Source organism: Manis pentadactyla, chromosome X, assembly GCF_030020395.1.
Source record: "Manis pentadactyla isolate mManPen7 chromosome X, mManPen7.hap1, whole genome shotgun sequence".
Taxonomy (NCBI): Eukaryota; Metazoa; Chordata; class Mammalia; order Pholidota; family Manidae; genus Manis; species Manis pentadactyla.
In genome coordinates this window covers 130,322,375-130,340,600 of record NC_080038.1, presented here as the reverse complement: position 1 = coordinate 130,340,600, position 18,226 = coordinate 130,322,375, and the positions used below count along the sequence as shown (strand labels likewise).

General features: G+C 37.7%; 1 protein-coding gene across 2 annotated transcripts in view; it reads right to left on the bottom strand.

The window, feature by feature from the left end:
• Positions 1-18,226, bottom strand: part of SLC9A6 (solute carrier family 9 member A6) — a 70,140-nt gene that overhangs the window by 36,483 nt on the left and 15,431 nt on the right. For both annotated transcript variants that reach the window (XM_057495745.1, XM_036919145.2), the window contains exons 6-9: positions 13,522-13,627; positions 7,296-7,437; positions 5,711-5,816; positions 5,327-5,415 (exon numbers count right to left, since the gene is read on the bottom strand). In XM_057495745.1, coding sequence (XP_057351728.1) covers positions 5,327-5,415; positions 5,711-5,816; positions 7,296-7,437; positions 13,522-13,627 — 443 coding nt within the window. The remainder of the gene's footprint in view (positions 1-5,326; positions 5,416-5,710; positions 5,817-7,295; positions 7,438-13,521; positions 13,628-18,226) is intronic.

Here is an 18,226-nt window from a genome sequence, read left to right as displayed (position 1 = left end):
AAACAGAAAATCTGAATAGACCAATTACCAGCAAGGAAATTGAATTGGTAATCAAAAAACTACCTAAGAACAAAACTCCTGGACCAGATGGTTTCACTGCTGAATTTTATCAAACACTTAGTGAAGACCTAATACTCATCCTCCTTAAAGTTTTCCAAAAAGCAGAATAGGAGGCAATATTCCCAAACTCCTTCTATGAGGCTAGTATCACTCGAATAACAAAACCAGGCAAAGACACCACAAAAAGAGAAAATTACAGACCAATATCCCTGATGAACATAGATGCAAAAAAGTCAACAAAATATTAGCAAACCTAATTCAAAAATACATCAAAAAGATCATGAATCATGCTCAAGTAGGATTTATTCCAGGGGTGCGAGGATGGTGCAATATTAAAAAATCCGTCAACATCATTCACATCAACAAAAACCACATGATCATCTCCATAGATGCTGAAAAAGCATTTGACAAAATTCAACATCCATTCATGATAAAAACTCTCAACAAAATGGGTATAGAGGGCAAGTACCTTAACATAATAAAGACCATATATGACAAACCCACAGCCAACATTATACTTAACAGTGAGAAGCTGAAAGCTTTTCCTTTAATATTGGGAACAAGACAAGGATGCCCACTCTCCCCACTATTATTCAACATAGTTCTGGAGGTGCTAGCCACAGCAATCAGACAACACAAAGAAATAAAAGGTATCCAGATTGGCAAGGAAGAATTTAAACTGTCACTGTTTGCAGATGACATGATATTGTACATAAAAAACCCCTAAAGAATCGACTCCAAAACTAATAGAATATCTGAATTCAGCAAAGTTGCAGGATTACAAAACTAACACACAGAAATCTGTTGCATTCCTATACACTAATGATGAACTAGCAGAAAGAGAAATCAGGAAAACAATTCCATTCACAATTGCATCAAAAAGAATAAAATAACTAGGAATAAACCTAACAAAGTAAGTAAAACACCTATACTCTGACAACTACAAGATACTCATGAGAGAAATTAAAGAAGATACCAATAAATGGAAACACATCCCGTGCTCATGGATAGGAAGAATTAATATTGTCAAAATAGCCATCCTGCCTAAAGCAATCTACAGATTCAATGCAATTCCTATCAAAATACCAACAGCATTCTTCAGTGAACTAGAGAAAATAGTTTTAAAATTCATATGGAACCACAAAAGACCCCAAATAGCCAAAGCAATCCTGAGAAGGAAGAATAAAGCTGGGGGGATTATGCTCCCCAACTTCAAGCTCTACTACAAAGCCATGCTTATCAAGACAATTTGGTACTGGCACAAGAACAGACCCATAGACCAATGGAACAGACTAGAGAGCCCTGATATAAACCTAACCACATATGGTCAATTAATATATGATAAGGGAGCCATGGACAAATGACAGCCTGTTCAACAACTGGTGTTGGCAAAACTGGACAGCTACATGCAAGAGAATGAAACTAGATTATTGTTTAACCCCACACACAAAAGTAAACTCAAAATGGATCAAAGACCTGAATGTAAGTCATGAAACCATAAAACTTGTAGAAGACAACATAGGCAAAAATTTCCTGAATATAAGCATGAGCAACTTCTTCCTGAATGCATCTCCTCAAGCAAGGGAAACAAAAGCAAAAATGAACACATGGGACTACATCAAACTAAAAAGTTTCTGTAAAGCAAAAGACACCATCAACAGAACAAAAAGGCATCCTACAGTATGGGAGAATATATTTGTAAATGACATATCTGACAAGGGGTTAAAATCCAAAATATATAAAGAACTCACACCTCAACACCCAAAAAGCATATAACCCGATTAAAAAATGGGCAGAGGATATGAAGAGACACTTCTCCAAAGCAGAAATTCAGATGGCCAACAGACACATAAACAGGTGCTCCACATCACTAATCATCAGGGAAATGCAAATTAAAACCACAATGAGATATCCCCTCACACCAGTAAGGATGGACAGCATCGAAAAGACTAAGAATAACAAATGCTGGCAAGGATGCGGAGAAAGGGGAACCCTCCTACACTGCTGGTGGGAATGAGAGCTAGTTCAACCATTGTGCAAAGCAGTATGGAGGTTCCTCAAAAAACTAAAAATTGAAATACCATTTGACCCAGGAATCCCACTCCTTGGAATTTACCCAAAGAATACAACTTCTCAGACTCAAAAAGACATATGCACCCCTATGTTTATTGTAGCACTATTTACAATAGCCAAGATACGGAAGCAACCTAAGTGCCCATCAGTAGATGAATGGATAAAGAAGAAGTGGTACATATACACAATGGAATACTATTCAGCCATAAGAAAGAAACAAATCCTACCACTTGCAGCAACATGGATGGAGCTGGAGGACATTATGCTCAGTGAAATAAGCCAGGCAGAGAAAGACAAGTGCCAAATGATTTCCCTCATTTGTGGAGTATAACAATGAAGCAAAACTGAAGGAATAAAATAGCAGCATATTCACAGACTCCAAGAAGGGACTAGTGGTTACCAAAGGGGAGGGGTGTGGGAGGGCAGGTCAGCAGGGAAGGAGATGGGGATTGAGGGTTATTATGTTTAGTACACATGGTGTGGGGGGTCATGGGGAAAACAGTGTAGCACAGAGAAGGCAAACAGTGAATCTGTGGCATGTTACTACACTGATGGACAGTGACTGCACTGGGGTATGGGTGGGGACTTGATAATATAGGTAAATGTAGTAACCACATTGTTTTATCATGTGAAACCTTCTTAAGAGTGTATATCAATAATACCTTAATAAAAAAATTTTTTTAAAAAGAAGATACCAATAAATGGAAACACATCCCGTGCTCATGGATAGAAAGAATTAATATTGTCAAAATGGCCATCCTGCCTAAAGCAATCTACAAATTCAATGCAATCCCTATCAAAATACCAACAGCATTCTTCAATGAACTAGAGAAAATCATTCTAAGGTTCATATGGAACCACAAAAGACCCCACATAGCCAAAGCAATCCTGAGAAGGAAGAATAAAGCTGGGGGGATTACACTCCCCGACTTCAAGCTCTACTACAACGCCACAGTAATCAAGACAATTTGGCACTGGTACAAGAGCAGACCCATAGACCAATGGAACAGACTGGAGAGCCCAGATATAAACACAACCATATATGGTCAATTAATATACGATAAGGGAGCCATGGACATACAATAGGGAAATGACAGCCTATTCAGTAGCTGGTGTTGGCAAAACTGGACAGCTACATGCAAGAGAATGAAACTACATTATTGTCTAACCCCATACACAGAAGTAAATTCAAAATCCAAATGGATCAAAGACCTGAATGTAAGTCATGAAACCATAAAACTCATAGAAGACAACATGGGCAAAAATCTCCTGAATATAAGCATGAGCAACTTTTTCCTGAACGCATCTCCTTGGGCAAGGGCAACAAAAGCAAAAATGAACAAGTGGGACTACATCATGCTGAAAAGCTTCTGTACAGCGAAGGACACCATCAGCAGAGCAAAAAGGCATCCTACAGTATGGGAGAACATATTTGTAAATAACATATCTGACAAGGGGTTAACATCCAAAATATATAAAGAACTCACACCTCAACACCCAAAAAGCAAATAACTTGATTAAAAATTGGGCAGAGGATTTGAAGAGAGAATTCTCCAAAGAAGAAATTCAGATGGCCAAGAGGCACATGAAAAGATGTTCCACATCGCTAATTATCAGGGAAATGCAAATTAAAACCACAATGAGATATCACCTCACACCAGTAAGGATGGCCAGCATCGAAAAGACTAAGAACAACAGATGCTGACAAGGATGCAGAGAAGGGAACCCTCCTACACTGCTGGTGGGAATGTAAACTAGTTCAACCATTGTAGAAAGCAGTATGGAGGTTCCTCAAAAAACTCAAAGTAGAAATACCATTTGATCCAGGAATTCCACTTCTAGGAATTTACCCTAAGAATGCAGCAGCCCAGTTTGAAAAAGACATATGCACCCCTATGTTTATTGCAGCACTATTTAATGGAAGCAACCTAAGTGTCCATCAGTAGATGAATGGATAAAGAAGATGTGGTACATATACATAATGGAATATTATTCAGCCATAAGAAAACAAATCCTACCATTTGCAACAACATGGATGGAGCTAGAGGGTATTATGCTCAGTGAAATAAGCCAGGTGGAGAAAGACAAGTACCAAATGATTTCACTTATCTGTGGAGTATAAGAACAAAGAAAAAACTGAAGGAACAAAACAGCAGCAGACTCACAGAACCCAAGAATGGACTAACAGTTATGAAAGGGAAAGGGACTGGTGAGGGTGGGTGGAAAGGAAGGGTTAAGGGGAATAAGGGGCATTACAATTAGCATACATAACATGGCGGGCGAGCACAGGGAAGGCAGTATTGCACAGAGAAGACAAGTAGTGACTCTATACTATCTTACTACGCTGATGGACAGTGACTTAATGGGGTGTATGTTGGGGACTTGGTAATGAGGGGGAATCTCGTAACCACAATGTTGTTCACGTGATTGTATATTAATGATACCAAAATAAAAAAAATTAAAAAAGAATACACCTTCCTTACCCACCTTGGAATTAGATATGACCATGAGACTTTATTTGGCCAACAAAAATTTTCTTCTGGCTGAAGTTAATAAGTGACCACAGATCCTCCTTCCTCTACCCGTTTGCTCTGGGACTTAGGTCAGGTATCCCATATCACGGGAAGATATGGTACAAGAGATTTATTAAGGTAGTAAACCCACAAGAAACAGGTATGGGAATGGGGGAAGCAGTATAGGAAAGAGGGGAAAGATAAGCAAGGGTGTGGTTTCAAATGAAGCCCCAGTCTCAGCCGGAAATTTTAGGGAACTTTCAAGACTAAATTACCCAGCAGAGTATGCTTTATCTTGAGACAAGAGCACTGAGCTTTATTCCTGCATAAATCAAACATTTGCTGTGGAGCTCCCTTATTGTAGGGCAGGAAGGAGGGGCTCTTCAACAGTAAGCACTGCTGGCTTTGCCAAAATAACCACCTTACCAAAATTGCCAATGCCCCAGATTGTGAAATACTCTGTTAGCCTAGGTCCCTGAGTGAAGTAGAGCTATCAGTCAAAGCATGACAACATTAGTGAGATAGAATTAAAATCCATTGTTATAAAATATTAAGATTCTGTACTTCAATTTCTAAAAATTAATTAAATAAAAAAATAAAAACATGATAAAGCTAAAAAAAAAGGCTCCTGTTTTGCTTCAAGGAGGAAGTCTATTCAAAAACTATTAAGTTTCTCTTACCTGTTTAGTTCTATGCTGAGACTCTGTGGACAAATTATTGTATGTATAATGGGCCTGTGTGATGCCACAAAACAACACTGCAACCACACCTATAAAGACAAGGAATTCCAAGTTCACATCCACAGGAGAGGTCCTGACTTTTATACCAAGGCTGTTTGTTACTTTACAGAAGAGTATATGCTTAGTGTTGAAATTTTCAGTTGTGACTTATTTTGTTGAGAGGAACCACTTCCATTGAAAATCTTTTTTACATTCTAAAATGAGAACATAAATTCCAACCCTAACAAATATGTTCAAATACTAGAGGAGTTGGTCCACTTATAGAAAAAATGACTGGTAAAGTCACTCCTTGTAAAGGTTTATAATCAGGAAAATGTAACTTACCTGTGAAACCCCATGCTTCAGCCAAGAGGAAAGTACTCCAAGACATCAAGAAGAACAAGCCTGTCTCCAACAACTGGAACTCCCGTAATTTGGTGAATTTTGTCACGTAAGACTGTCAAGGGTGGTAACTAGATCTCATAATACAGAATTCAACTAGAAAAAATAATATTCAAAGAAAGGCAACCATGAAAACAAAAGAAGGGTTCTCCAGCCTAACACAAAAGTCATAGAATAGGGAGACACCAAAGTGAAGAAACTCTTCAAATGAGCTTTGTACTGAGAAGTCACACAGACTTCCCTTCTATGAGGATGTCTTACAGCTTAGTCAATCCAATTGTTTTATGGGTATCACGCACCTTGCCAGAGACCACACAGGTAGAGACAGGAGCAACAGATCAGATACACAACATGCCAACTCTATTAATGTGACTCAAAGCAAGACAGCTTCCATAATTATACAATTTATACTTATTAAAAATTGGTCATTTCCATGAGATTTCACATTTTCTTGTTCCTCTAACACCTCTCTGATGGAGCACTGCATGATGAAGAAAGTGAGGCATGTCACTCTAGTCTAAAATGTATTTGTCAGTTGACAGTGGAAGGGCCTGTGGCCAGCTGGGACAAATCTCAGGCTGGAATGCACACTCACTTCAACAAATGTACACTGCAACAAAGATTAGCAAGACTTCCTACCCTCAAGTAACTCATAATGGGAGAGCGATACTATCAGTTCCGGCTCCTTCTTCAGAACTTTTTTACTGACTCTTTATGCCTCAGTTTGCCTGTAAAAAGCCATGAGAATAGTCTCTTCCAGCACAAAGCTGAAGTCTCTTCAGAGATCATCTAGTCCCACTCATCCTCCCCGCTGTTGCCGCTCTCCACCTTCCTACACTGAGGTCCCATGAGGTGAAGTATCAGCACTTCTATACTGGAAGCTCCAGGAACGCAGACTCCATATCTGTCTTGTTTATCTTTGATACCCAGAGCAGAGCATAGCATAGCATAGCATCTGGCATCAAGAAATTAAGGCAGGCAATCAAGAAATGTTTTTTGAAGGACTACCAGGATGACTTGGCTGATATTTTTAATAGCAAACTAGTGGTAGTGCCTTGGACTCTAGAGCAGAAGGCTAAAATCAGTGAGAACAGAAATGAACCCCCATCTCTCTTAATCCAGGAACCCTATTTTGTTCAGTTGGCATGATGGTCATACATTTCTTATTTGTCCTATTGAAGAGCAAAAGACTGCCAGGCTGAACAGCAGCATAGAACACCCCGAGGCTCACTGGAATATGTCTACATTTGTATCTATTTTGTCTACCACCTTAAAATTTACCATCAAAGGGTCACTGTGTCTAATTAGACTTTTGTAGTGAAAGTTTGAGGGCATGGAACCCTATACAAAACAATGAAATTCTTTTATTTATTGGTAAAGATGATTGCCTAATGTTTTCATACCAAGTACTTGGTTATAAAGTTAATAATTATACCAGTGCCAATAATGGTACTAGGAGAAACCCGGAACACAACATTCAACTACTTTGTTAGGTTAACAAGAAAAGGTAAATGTAATAAAAGGATATTAAAGCTGTCACCACTCCAGTTGCAGCACCCATTGCAAAAGATCCACTGAAGATCCCAAGGAAAATCCCAATAGACTTAAACATGGCTGTGACATCAAAGGTGTGGCTGTTGTCTCCAGCTGGCTGGTATGCCACTATTGAGCTACAAAAGAGATTATTCTTACATCTAGGAGCAACTTTTACTTTAAAAACATTCTCCCAAAAAAACTAATAATAAAATCAATCAGTCAGTCAATACATCTAGTGTAGTATAGCTTCAGAGATGAAATCACAGCAGGGAGAAAACCTATGAATTTGGACTGAGAACTAATTTAGTAATGGTTTAGTAAATGCCCACAATTAAGGACAAATGGTCACCCAAACATCCTGCAGTGGATTCAGCTAGCAAGAAAACTCAGCTATTACTTAAATGACAATTTCAGGAGGCAGAACACTGTAAGGTCTTCTACATGAAGCTGTACTGAGACATTTTCTCCAACCTCAAAATACTGTGCAATGCTTTTCTTTTGTGACTTTGTTTAAGACTTACTAGTACTGAGCGCCTGCAAGCCCTAACATACTAATGTGAACAACTAATGAAAAATTCCACTTATTCCCAGAAAAGGCATAAGAATATAAAGAATATTGTGCAATACTAAACCCGGTCACATTTTGTTTTTCCTATGGGAAAAAAAAGATGACTGAAGTACCTTTTCAACTTTTAGAATACCAGAAATGGGCCCAATGCCTAATATCTATTCACTCACTGAAATGGACTTTTATAGGGAAAAAGGCTTAAAAGGCCTTCCAAGGAATTAGAATCCACTCAACAGTACTTTTAGCATACCCAGCTGGATTCTCCACCTCAAACTTCTGAAAGAGAATCACTGTAAGAAGCCAAGACAAGCAATTACCAGAGACATTCTCCATCTTGAACTCACAGTCCAAACCTGGTTCAAAATGCTTCTTTTAAAACAGTCACCCTAGGAAACAGGAATGGCTGAGAAAATCACTGTGGCCAGCAGGTCTCTGGCAAGAGTGCCTACCATTACTAAATCAGTTCTCATCTCAGTTAATTGAGGTATCAGTGTTTTTACAAAACCATCCAGACTCAAAGACATTATACAAGTCATGTCAAAGAAAAGAGGGAGAAAAAACACATTTCTAAGAGTATAATGAATTCTTCCTGTGGTTACTGGAATGTTTTTTTCTGGTTCAAGGCGAAAAAATGGGCTTGCTAAGTTCTTCTCATACTTCCCAAGTTAAAAAAAATCATCTAAATCCAAACTAAAGTTCCCTAAGTTCATCTGTTTAATTGAAATATAGCAGTAACATAAATGGCATCTAGAAATCTCTGAGACTCAATCTGAATTGAAAATTTTAAAAATTTGAGTTTAAATGTTCAAAGTGACCAGAATCATTTAGGGAACCATTAGATTTGACATTGTTTTAATAAATATGAAGTGCTCTTTAATGTCATGCTGTCTTACTTTCACATAAATGGCCCCACCACCCTAAATGAGATCTGACCACATTATAACATGAAAATATAGCAGCTGACTGGAGAAAATTATTGCTATGATGACCTTATTTCTCCCTGGCAGTAGTTTTCAAAATACTGGCTGGAACAAAATATCTACACCAGGCCTCCTGAGACTGCTTTCCCTGGATTAGGTCGTGTAAATTCAAGATTCACACTAATTATTATTTTATTCCTTGATCACTAAAATTACAAGAACACATGAAAAGCATGGTGGGCTGAGAGTATATAAAAGGTTTGTTTTCTTATTTAGTCAAATGCTGGTCTCTGGATTGAAATCTTAACTCATCTTTTCCACATCCATCAACATTTTATCTTGAGGCGGCAACATTTTTATGAGTACATTTTTTTAAATCCTGGGAGTAATACAATGTACACTATAGGGGAAAAAAATCACCCCATCCTTTGACTACTCTCACAGATTTGCCTTATTCTCCTTCTGTATTTCTCTCCCCTCTCTTTGTGACATGCATGCTATTTCACATTCAGTTGTAATCATAGTGAACATATGGTTTTGAATTTTACTTCTTCAACTGACAATGACAATAGATATTACTACAGTCTCTCTAACAATGGTTTTTAAGACTTCAAGAATGGTCCAAATGGATACAACATATTTAACCATTTCTTCTTGTTAGGTATTTAAAAGTTGCTTCTAATATTTTTGCTACTATAAATAACAGTGTGAAAAATATTTGTGTTTTTTACAAATTTTGGACCTTGTGCTACATTTCTAAAATTAGGGTATTACTATACCTGTGGCTCTTTTTATATGTTATAAAACTGCTTCCAGATAGATCTGTATTCTATTTTTGGAGGGAAATATGACTATACCTCTCAATTTTTTAGTGATCATATCCATTGACCTAGAAATTCTACTTCTAAAAAATATCCTGCAGAAATTCTGTCAAAGATACATAGAGATTTACACATAAATATGTTCACTGCAGTGCTATTCAATACAGTATTAGAAAATATTAAATATTAATCAACAAGGGATTAGAGAGGTAAATTTGTAGTGCAGCCGTAGAATGGGATGATAGAGGTATTGATGTAGTACAATGTCCAAGTGAGAAAAAAGCAAGTTACAGGAAAGGATGGATAGTGCTATGCCTTTATTTTTTAAAAAATATTAATATATTTTTATGCATGCTAATACCCTAATGGAAAAAGTCTGGATGAAAACCTTACTAGTGATTATTTCTGAGGGATAAAATTTCAGAAATTTTCTACTTTATAAGTCAAATACTTTGGATTTTTGTTACAAACACGTATTAATTTTATTACCATAAGTAACATTTGGTAAAATAAAAGAAGAGTGGGTGATACCAGTTTTAATGTTAACAACCATGTACATGGGATCCAGTTTCATGACACCAGAGTTTCTCAATCCTGGCATTATTGACATTTGGGGCAAGATAATTATCTGTTGGTTGGTGAGTGCTGTCCTGTGTATCAAAAGATAAGTAGCAGCATCCCTGGCTTCCACTCACCAGAACCAGTAGCGACCTGCTCCCGTTCATGGCAACCAAAATGTCCCCAGACATTGCCAAATATCCCTGCAGGGAACAGGGAGCAAAACTGCCCCAGGTTAAGAATGACTGCACTAGACCATTACCAGTAGTAACTATTTTCATTAACAAATTTTTTTTGTTAACTGACTAAAGGTGGCCACTTATTTTAACATGTATATCTCTGGTAACTAATACGGTTAAACACTTTGTCATGTTTGTTTACTCACTGTAATTCCTCTTTTATAAAATGTAAGTGATTTTAGGAAACATATTTTAAACTAGTATGAATTAAGGTCTCCAGGCTAATTATGGTATCTCCATTCAGTGGAATACTATGCAACTAAGACATTATCTCTAACTAGGTATACATATGACACTATTTCAGCACATATACATCTGCCTCATCCAGCAACATATGAGGGAACCAGTTTCACTTCACCCTTGCCAGATTAAAAGTATTAACATTAACAAAAAAATACTGCTAGCTAACAGGTCAAAACCAAACAAAAACAACGTCCAACATTAATTTCAAGAAGGATTGCCTTAACCTGTTAATTGCCAAGCAGAAGTCCTTCAGAAAGGGGTTCCCCTCTTTTTTCCAAGGCTGCTTCTATAGAATACACACATCAGAAAATCATCAGACTAACAGAACTTAACACATCTATCTAACACTTTAAGAGCAAATGAAAGATAATAATAAACATATCACTGAGCACTTCAGCTAGTAACCTCCCATAGCCAGCAACACAACTGGTTTCCCTTCAGCTTTTGGGCAGGAATTCATTTGCTCCCCTTCATTAAGACACCTACTCAGCCAAAAATTTCCCTGATATGAGATATGATACTCTCTGAATGCAGTCTTTCTCCAGCAGAGTTCTACCTGACTATGTAATGAGTTAACTTATCCCCTGTGAATCTAGAATAGTACTAGCTATGTACCATCCTTAAGAGAATTGAGAAAAGAACACTCAAATCATTCTCTAGAAAGCTTAATTGTCTCACAGAACCTTATTTGAGAAAAGGCTGAAATAAAGGATGAGCGTGGCCCCTCTTCCTAACACATTTACTTGACCCAACACTGATATGTACACCTCCAAGCTCAAAATTTTTCAATGAGGTTTTTTCCTTTAACACTATTCTCTGTTCTTAAAGTTACAGGAAATAAGTTACTTTATTAATGGAAAAACTAAGGCAAAGGGCACATCAGTTTAAGATAGGACCAGAGCAGAGATTTTTCTGACTCTAAATCATTTAGTGCAATGAGGAAAGGACAGTTATCAGTAAGATGATTAAGTAGCATAATAATTATCTAGGATGGGAAACTGATGCTTAAAATAACTACTTGTACCTTATTGTCTTCATCTGGTAATCTTACATGTTCTGGTGATCTTATGTGCTCCTACATACTGAAAGCTTCTACAATCTTTGTAGCTTCATTTTTTTTAATAACACATAAATTATAACCACACTATCCATTTCTTCCTCCCTTCAAATAATAGAAAACTTTTATTTTGCACCTATCGCCATTGGAGGGACATATGTTCATTATATATTAGTGCTAGCTTTTAGGCTTTATTCCTTAAGTTAAATTTACATTAGTTGTAGACAGCTGCAAAAAAATCTGGAAATAAATATGGTGGAGGGAGTGGAATTTATAGGCATTGCATTCACAAAAAAGGGTCTGACCTTTTGCATATCTTTATACACAACATTTAAGTGTACATCTTTGAAAGAATAATTTTCTACTTTGCAGTAAGGCAATGGGGGCAAGCAAGCTATACAAACCAGAATCAGTGACTGATTACTCTTTTACAGTTAATAAAGTAGAAATTAAGGAGAGAAATTTTTAAAAAGAGAAAATGTGAAGGGCTTTTACTTTTCTCTTATAGGAAGTTCTGGTATAGCACAAAGGCAACTGTCTACAGGGTTGGATATTTGCTTAGTAGGGGTGGGTTGGCAGAACTGAATTCCTCAGAGGTTCAGACCCATTCTTTCACCTGCAAACATCTTCTAAAAACATGTAATTTCTATAATTAGATCAAAATATTGCTCATTTCAATAACTGTCTTAGAAGGTATATTATTTAACACTTCTAAAAATTAAAAAATATTTCTTGAATGATATGTTAAATAAGAGAAATACAAATTAAAATACAATGAGATATTTCTCAATCATCAAATTGGCAAAAATATAAAAGTTTAACAAATATTTGTTGGTAAAGCTATTAGGAAACAGGCATTCCCGTAATTTAGTGGTTAAAATGCAAAATGGCATAATCCCTCTAACAGGCAATTTAGCAATGTCTAAAAAAATTACAAATGTATTTACTTTTTATTTCACTAATCTCACTTTCAGAAACTGATCCTGCCAATATACCTATTCATGTATAAAACAAGTAAGCTCAGGGTTAATCACTGCAACATTATTTGGAACAGCAAAGGATTTAAAACCCTTTATGTTTCCAGTCATAGGAGACTATAGTACAGTTCACAGTATAGTACATAGAATACTATATAGCTGCACACAAAGAATGAGAAAACTGTCTTGATATGAAAAGATCTCTAGAATACAGTTATGTGAGAGAAATCTAGGTATATAAGTACATAGCATGCTACTTTTAAAATAAGAAATAAGAGGCAAATAAAAGTATTTATTCATATGTGTGCCTGCATTTGGCTAAAGAAATACTAGGATACACAAGAAACTAATAAAAATTGTTACCTGTAAGAAGCTGGTGGGACAGGTCAATGAAGATAGGAGTAAGAATGTGAATTTTCAATGTACACCTTTCTAAATAGTTTTGATTTTTGAACCATGTGAATATGTTATCTATTCCAAAAATTTAATTAAAAATAAAATGATCATCTTAGAATGTTAAAACAGAATACAAAATTATATATACACTACAATCACAGCTATGTAAAAATAGCATGCGTGGAAAAAAGAATAAAAGGTAATGTCTTAGAATGTTTACAGTGATTGGTTTTAGGTGTCAGGGGGAGATATTTATTTTCCTCCTTTATCTTCTCTTCATTTTCCATGTTATCTATAGGTATGTATTTCTTCAAGAGGAAAAAAATGCCTCATTCTTTCCATTGTATCCATTCACAATGTGCTTCACTCAATAAGCAACTTTTGATTTCTATTACCCTAAATTCAATATACAGAATATAATAAGAAAATAAACACTTACGAAGACAGCACTATGGCAACAGCATCATTGAGGACACTTTCACCAAAAAGAAGTGCATAGAGTTCAACATCAACTTGAAGCTCATGGAATATGGCAAGAACAGTCACTAGCAAAGAGAAAGAGCCAGAGGAATATTTAGACATTAAACATATAATATATTCCCCTCTGTAGATGATTATAAGTTATTCAGAAATTCATTTCTTTGTCTTAGAATTCAAACCTAATAAACATTTGCTTACCATGTTAAAGATTCAATAATTTTATTTTTTCTGTCGAAATAATTTTTCAATATTTTTCTTTTCCCTAATTGTGTATCTGCAATAACTCCTTTCTCTATCTTATAAACAGCTGAAAATAACTTTGAAGGCTGACTTGGCCTACATTCTTCATGCAAATGCTAATAATCTTGTCTTGTACATTTCTTTTCCATAATGAATTTCTTCTTATAAACCAGGTGATCATTAATTTTGATGAAGAACCAGAAAAGGGAGAGCCTCTTGAAATGCTAACCAAAAAGCCCAAGAAACTTGCAGTTTAAAAGATACAGTCTCTATTGCAAAGCTTTTCACCTGGAATATACTGATACTAAAACTTAATCCAAGAGAAGGAGAAAAGGTGAGCAGGAACAATGCTACAGAATTTTGAAAAGAGAACGTATGGCTCACCCTTCTATCAAGTGAACAATTGTACAATAATAGAATTATTATAGGAGCAAATGCCTATATAATTCAGAAGAAATATAACCATCCAAATTTATATAAGTAAAAGAGTTTTACTTGAGCCATTCAGGCAATATATTTCTACTAAAACACAACCAGAATGTTGAAGTAATGTAGCCAGTCCAACTGCCTTAGATGTCTCACAGACTGAAAAGTCGAGGACCTGGCTTCTAGTGAGAGGACACAAAAACAAAGATCACATTGTTCCCTTGCACAAATCATCCTATCTTCATATTGATAATGGGAGCAGCTACAAACAATAAGGGGGCAGCCTTGTTTGTCTTTAAGGAAGGAATTTGATACTCAGTTTCAAAAATGCGTAACTACACAAAAACCTCTGTAAAGTGTCCTCTGAGCTTTTAAAATCATCTCTTATAAAGTAGAGCACATATTTTCCCACTTCCTGTAATGCTGTGTGTTATGAGAGTTAATAAAGGAATTCAGAGAAAAATCTTAGGATCCTACCTTTAATTGTGCTGGATGAAAATTAAAGAAGATAACTAACCTATAAGGTCAAAAGGTAAAACAGGGGGCGGAGCCAAGATGGCGGCGTGAGTAGAGCAGCAGAAATCTCCTCCAAAAACCACATATATCTATGAAAATATAACAAAGACAACTCTTCCTAGAATAGAGACCAGAGAACACAGGACAACAGCCAGACCACATCCACACCTGTGAGAACCCAGCGCGCCTCGCGAAGGGGGTAAGATACAAGCTCCGGCCCTGCGGGACCCGAGCGCCCCTCCCCCCAGCTCCCGGCGGGAGAAGAGTAGGCAGAGCGGGAGGGAGACGGAGCCCAGGACTGCTGAACACCCAGCCCCAGCCATCCGGACCAGAGCGCAGACACAGTGTGTGCGCGGGGGGCCCTGAATACTAAGGAAACAGGGCAGCAAGTATGGTGAGCAGGTACCGGAGACCTGGCGCTGGGGGACATAGAAAAGCGAGAGGCCAATTTTTTGTTTTGTTTTGTTTTGTATTAGCGAACGCTTTTTGGAAGTCTTAAAGGGACAGGGAACCCAATACTAGGGAAACAGGGCAGCAAGACTGGCGAGCAGGTATCGGAGGCTGGCGCCGGAGAACAAAAGAAAAGTGAGCGGCCAATTTTGGTTTTTTTTTGGCGAGCGCTTTTTGGAAGCCTTAAAGGGATAGGGACCCCAATACTAGGGAAACAGGGCAGCTAGACCAGTGAGCAGATGCCTGAGGCTGGCACCGGAGAATAGGCTGGCGCCGGAGAATAAAGAAAAACGAGCGGCCATTTTTTATTTAAAAAAAATTTTTTTTTTTTTGTGGTCGCTGTTTTGTTTTGCCGGGTGCTTTTGGGAAGTCTTAGAGGGGTAGGGCGGGACACTTAATCCAGAGGTAGGGAATCCTGGGATCTCTGGGCACCCTAATCCCCTGGGCTGCAGGGAGCACGGAGGCCCCTCACGGAGATAAATAGCCTCCCGGCTGCTCCCCCTCCAACGCGACTCCACCACTTTGGAGCAGTAGCCTGAGCCAGGCCACGCCCACAGCAACAGCAGAGACAAACTCCATAGCAGCAGGGCAGAAGGCAGAAGCCCTGTCTGCGCCAGCTACCCAGCACAAGCCACTAGAGGCCGCTGTTCTCCCAGGAGAGGAGGGCCACAAACCAACAAGAAGGGAAGTTCTTCCAGCCGTCACTCTTCCCAGCTCTGCAAACTATTCCTCTCACCATGAAAAGACAAAATTACAGGCAAACCAAGATAACAGAGACTCCAGAGAAGGAGACAGACCTAACCAGTCTTCCTGACAAAGAATTCAAAATAAGAATCATAAACATGCTGACAGAGATGCAGAGAAATACGCAAGAGATATGGGATGAAGTCCGGAGGGAGATCACAGATGCCAGAAAGGAGATTACAGAAATGAAACAAACTCTGGAAGGGTTTATAAGCAGAATGGATAGGATGCAAGAGGCCATTGATGGAATTGAAACCAGAGAACAGGAACGCATAGAAGCTGACATAGAGATAAAAGGATCTACAGGAATGAAACAATGTTAAGAGAACTGTGTGACCAATCCAAAAGGAACAATATCCGTATTATAGGGGTACCAGAAGAAGAAGAGAGAGGAAAAGGGATGGAAAGTATCTTGGAAGAAATAATTGCTGAAAACTTCCCCGAACTGGGGGAGGAAATAATCGAACAGACCACAGAAATACACAGAACTACCAACAGAAAGGACCCAAGGAGGACACCACCAAGACACATAATAATTAAAATGGCAAAGATCAAGGACATGGGAAGAGTTTTAAAGGCAGATAGAGAGAAAAAGGTCACCTATAAAGGAAAACCCATCAGGCTAACGTCAGACTTCTCGACAGAAACCCTACAGGCCAGAAGAGAATGGCATGATATTTTTAATGCAATGAAACAGAAGGGCCTTGAACCAAGGATACTGTATCCAGCATGACTATCATTTAAATATGATGGCGGGATTAAACAATTCCCAGACAAGCAAAAGCTGAGGGAATTTGCTTCCCACAAACCACTTCTACAGGACATCTTACAGGGTCTGCTCTAGATGGGAGCACTCCTAGAAAGAGCACAGAACAAAACACCCAACATATGAAGAATGGAGGAGGAGGAATAAGAAGGGAGAGAAGAAAAGAATCTCCAGACAGTGTATATAGCAGCTCAATAAGCGAGCTAAGTTAGGCAGTAAGATACTAAAGAGGCTAACCTTGAACCTTTGGTAACCACGAATTTAAAGCCTGCAATGGCAATAAGTACATATCTTTCAATAGTCACCCTAAATGTAAATGTACTGAATGCACCAATGAAAAGACACAGAGTAATAGAATGGATTAAAAAGCAAGACCCATCTATATGCTGCTTACAAGAAACTCACCTCAAACCCAAAGACATGTACAGACTAAAAGTCAAGGGATGGAAAAACATATTTCAGGCAAACAACAGCAAGAAGAAAGCAGGGGTTGCAGTACTAATATCAGACAAAATAGACTTCAAAACAAAGAAAGTAACAACAGATAAAGAAGGACACTACATAATGATAAAGGGCTTAGTCCAACAAGAGGATATAACCATTCTAAATATATATGCACCCAACACAGGAGCACCAGCATATGTGAAACAAATACTAGCAGAACTAAAGGGGGAAATAGACTGCAATGCATACATTCTAGGAGACTTCAACACACCACTCACTCCAAAGGATAGATCCACCGGGCAGAAAATAAGTAAGGACACGGAAGCACTGAACAACACAGTAGAGTGGATGGACCTAATAGACATCTATAGAACTCTACATCCAAAAGCAACAGGATATACATTCTTCTCAAGTGCACATGGAACATTCTCCAGAATAGACCACATACTAGCCCACAAAAAGAGCCTCAGCAAAATCCAAAATACTGAAATTCTACCAACCAACTTTTCAGACCACAAGGGTATAAAACTAGAAATAAATTCTACAAAGAAAACAAAAAGGCTCACAAACACATGGAGGCTTAATAACATGCTCCTAAATAATCAATGGATCAACGAACAAATTAAAATAGAGATCAGGGAATATATACAAACAAATGACAACAATAACACAAAGCCCCAACTTCTGTGGGACGCAGCGAAAGCAGTCTTAAGAGGAAAGTATATAGCGATCCAGGCACACTTGAAGAAGCGAGAACAATCCCAAATGAATAGTCTAACATCTCAATTATCAAAATTGGAAAAAGAATAACAAATGAGGCCTAAAGTCAGCAGAAGGAGGGACATAATAAAGATCAGAGAAGAAATAAACAAAATTGAAAAGAATAAAACAATAGCATAAATCAATGAAACCAAGAGCTGGTTCTTTGAGAAAATAAACAAAATAGATAAGCCTCTAGCCAAACTTATTAAGAGAAAAAGAGAATCAACACAAATCAACAGAATCACAAATGAGAATGGAAAAATCATGACAGACTCCACAGAAATACAAAGAATTATTAAAGACTACTATGAAAACC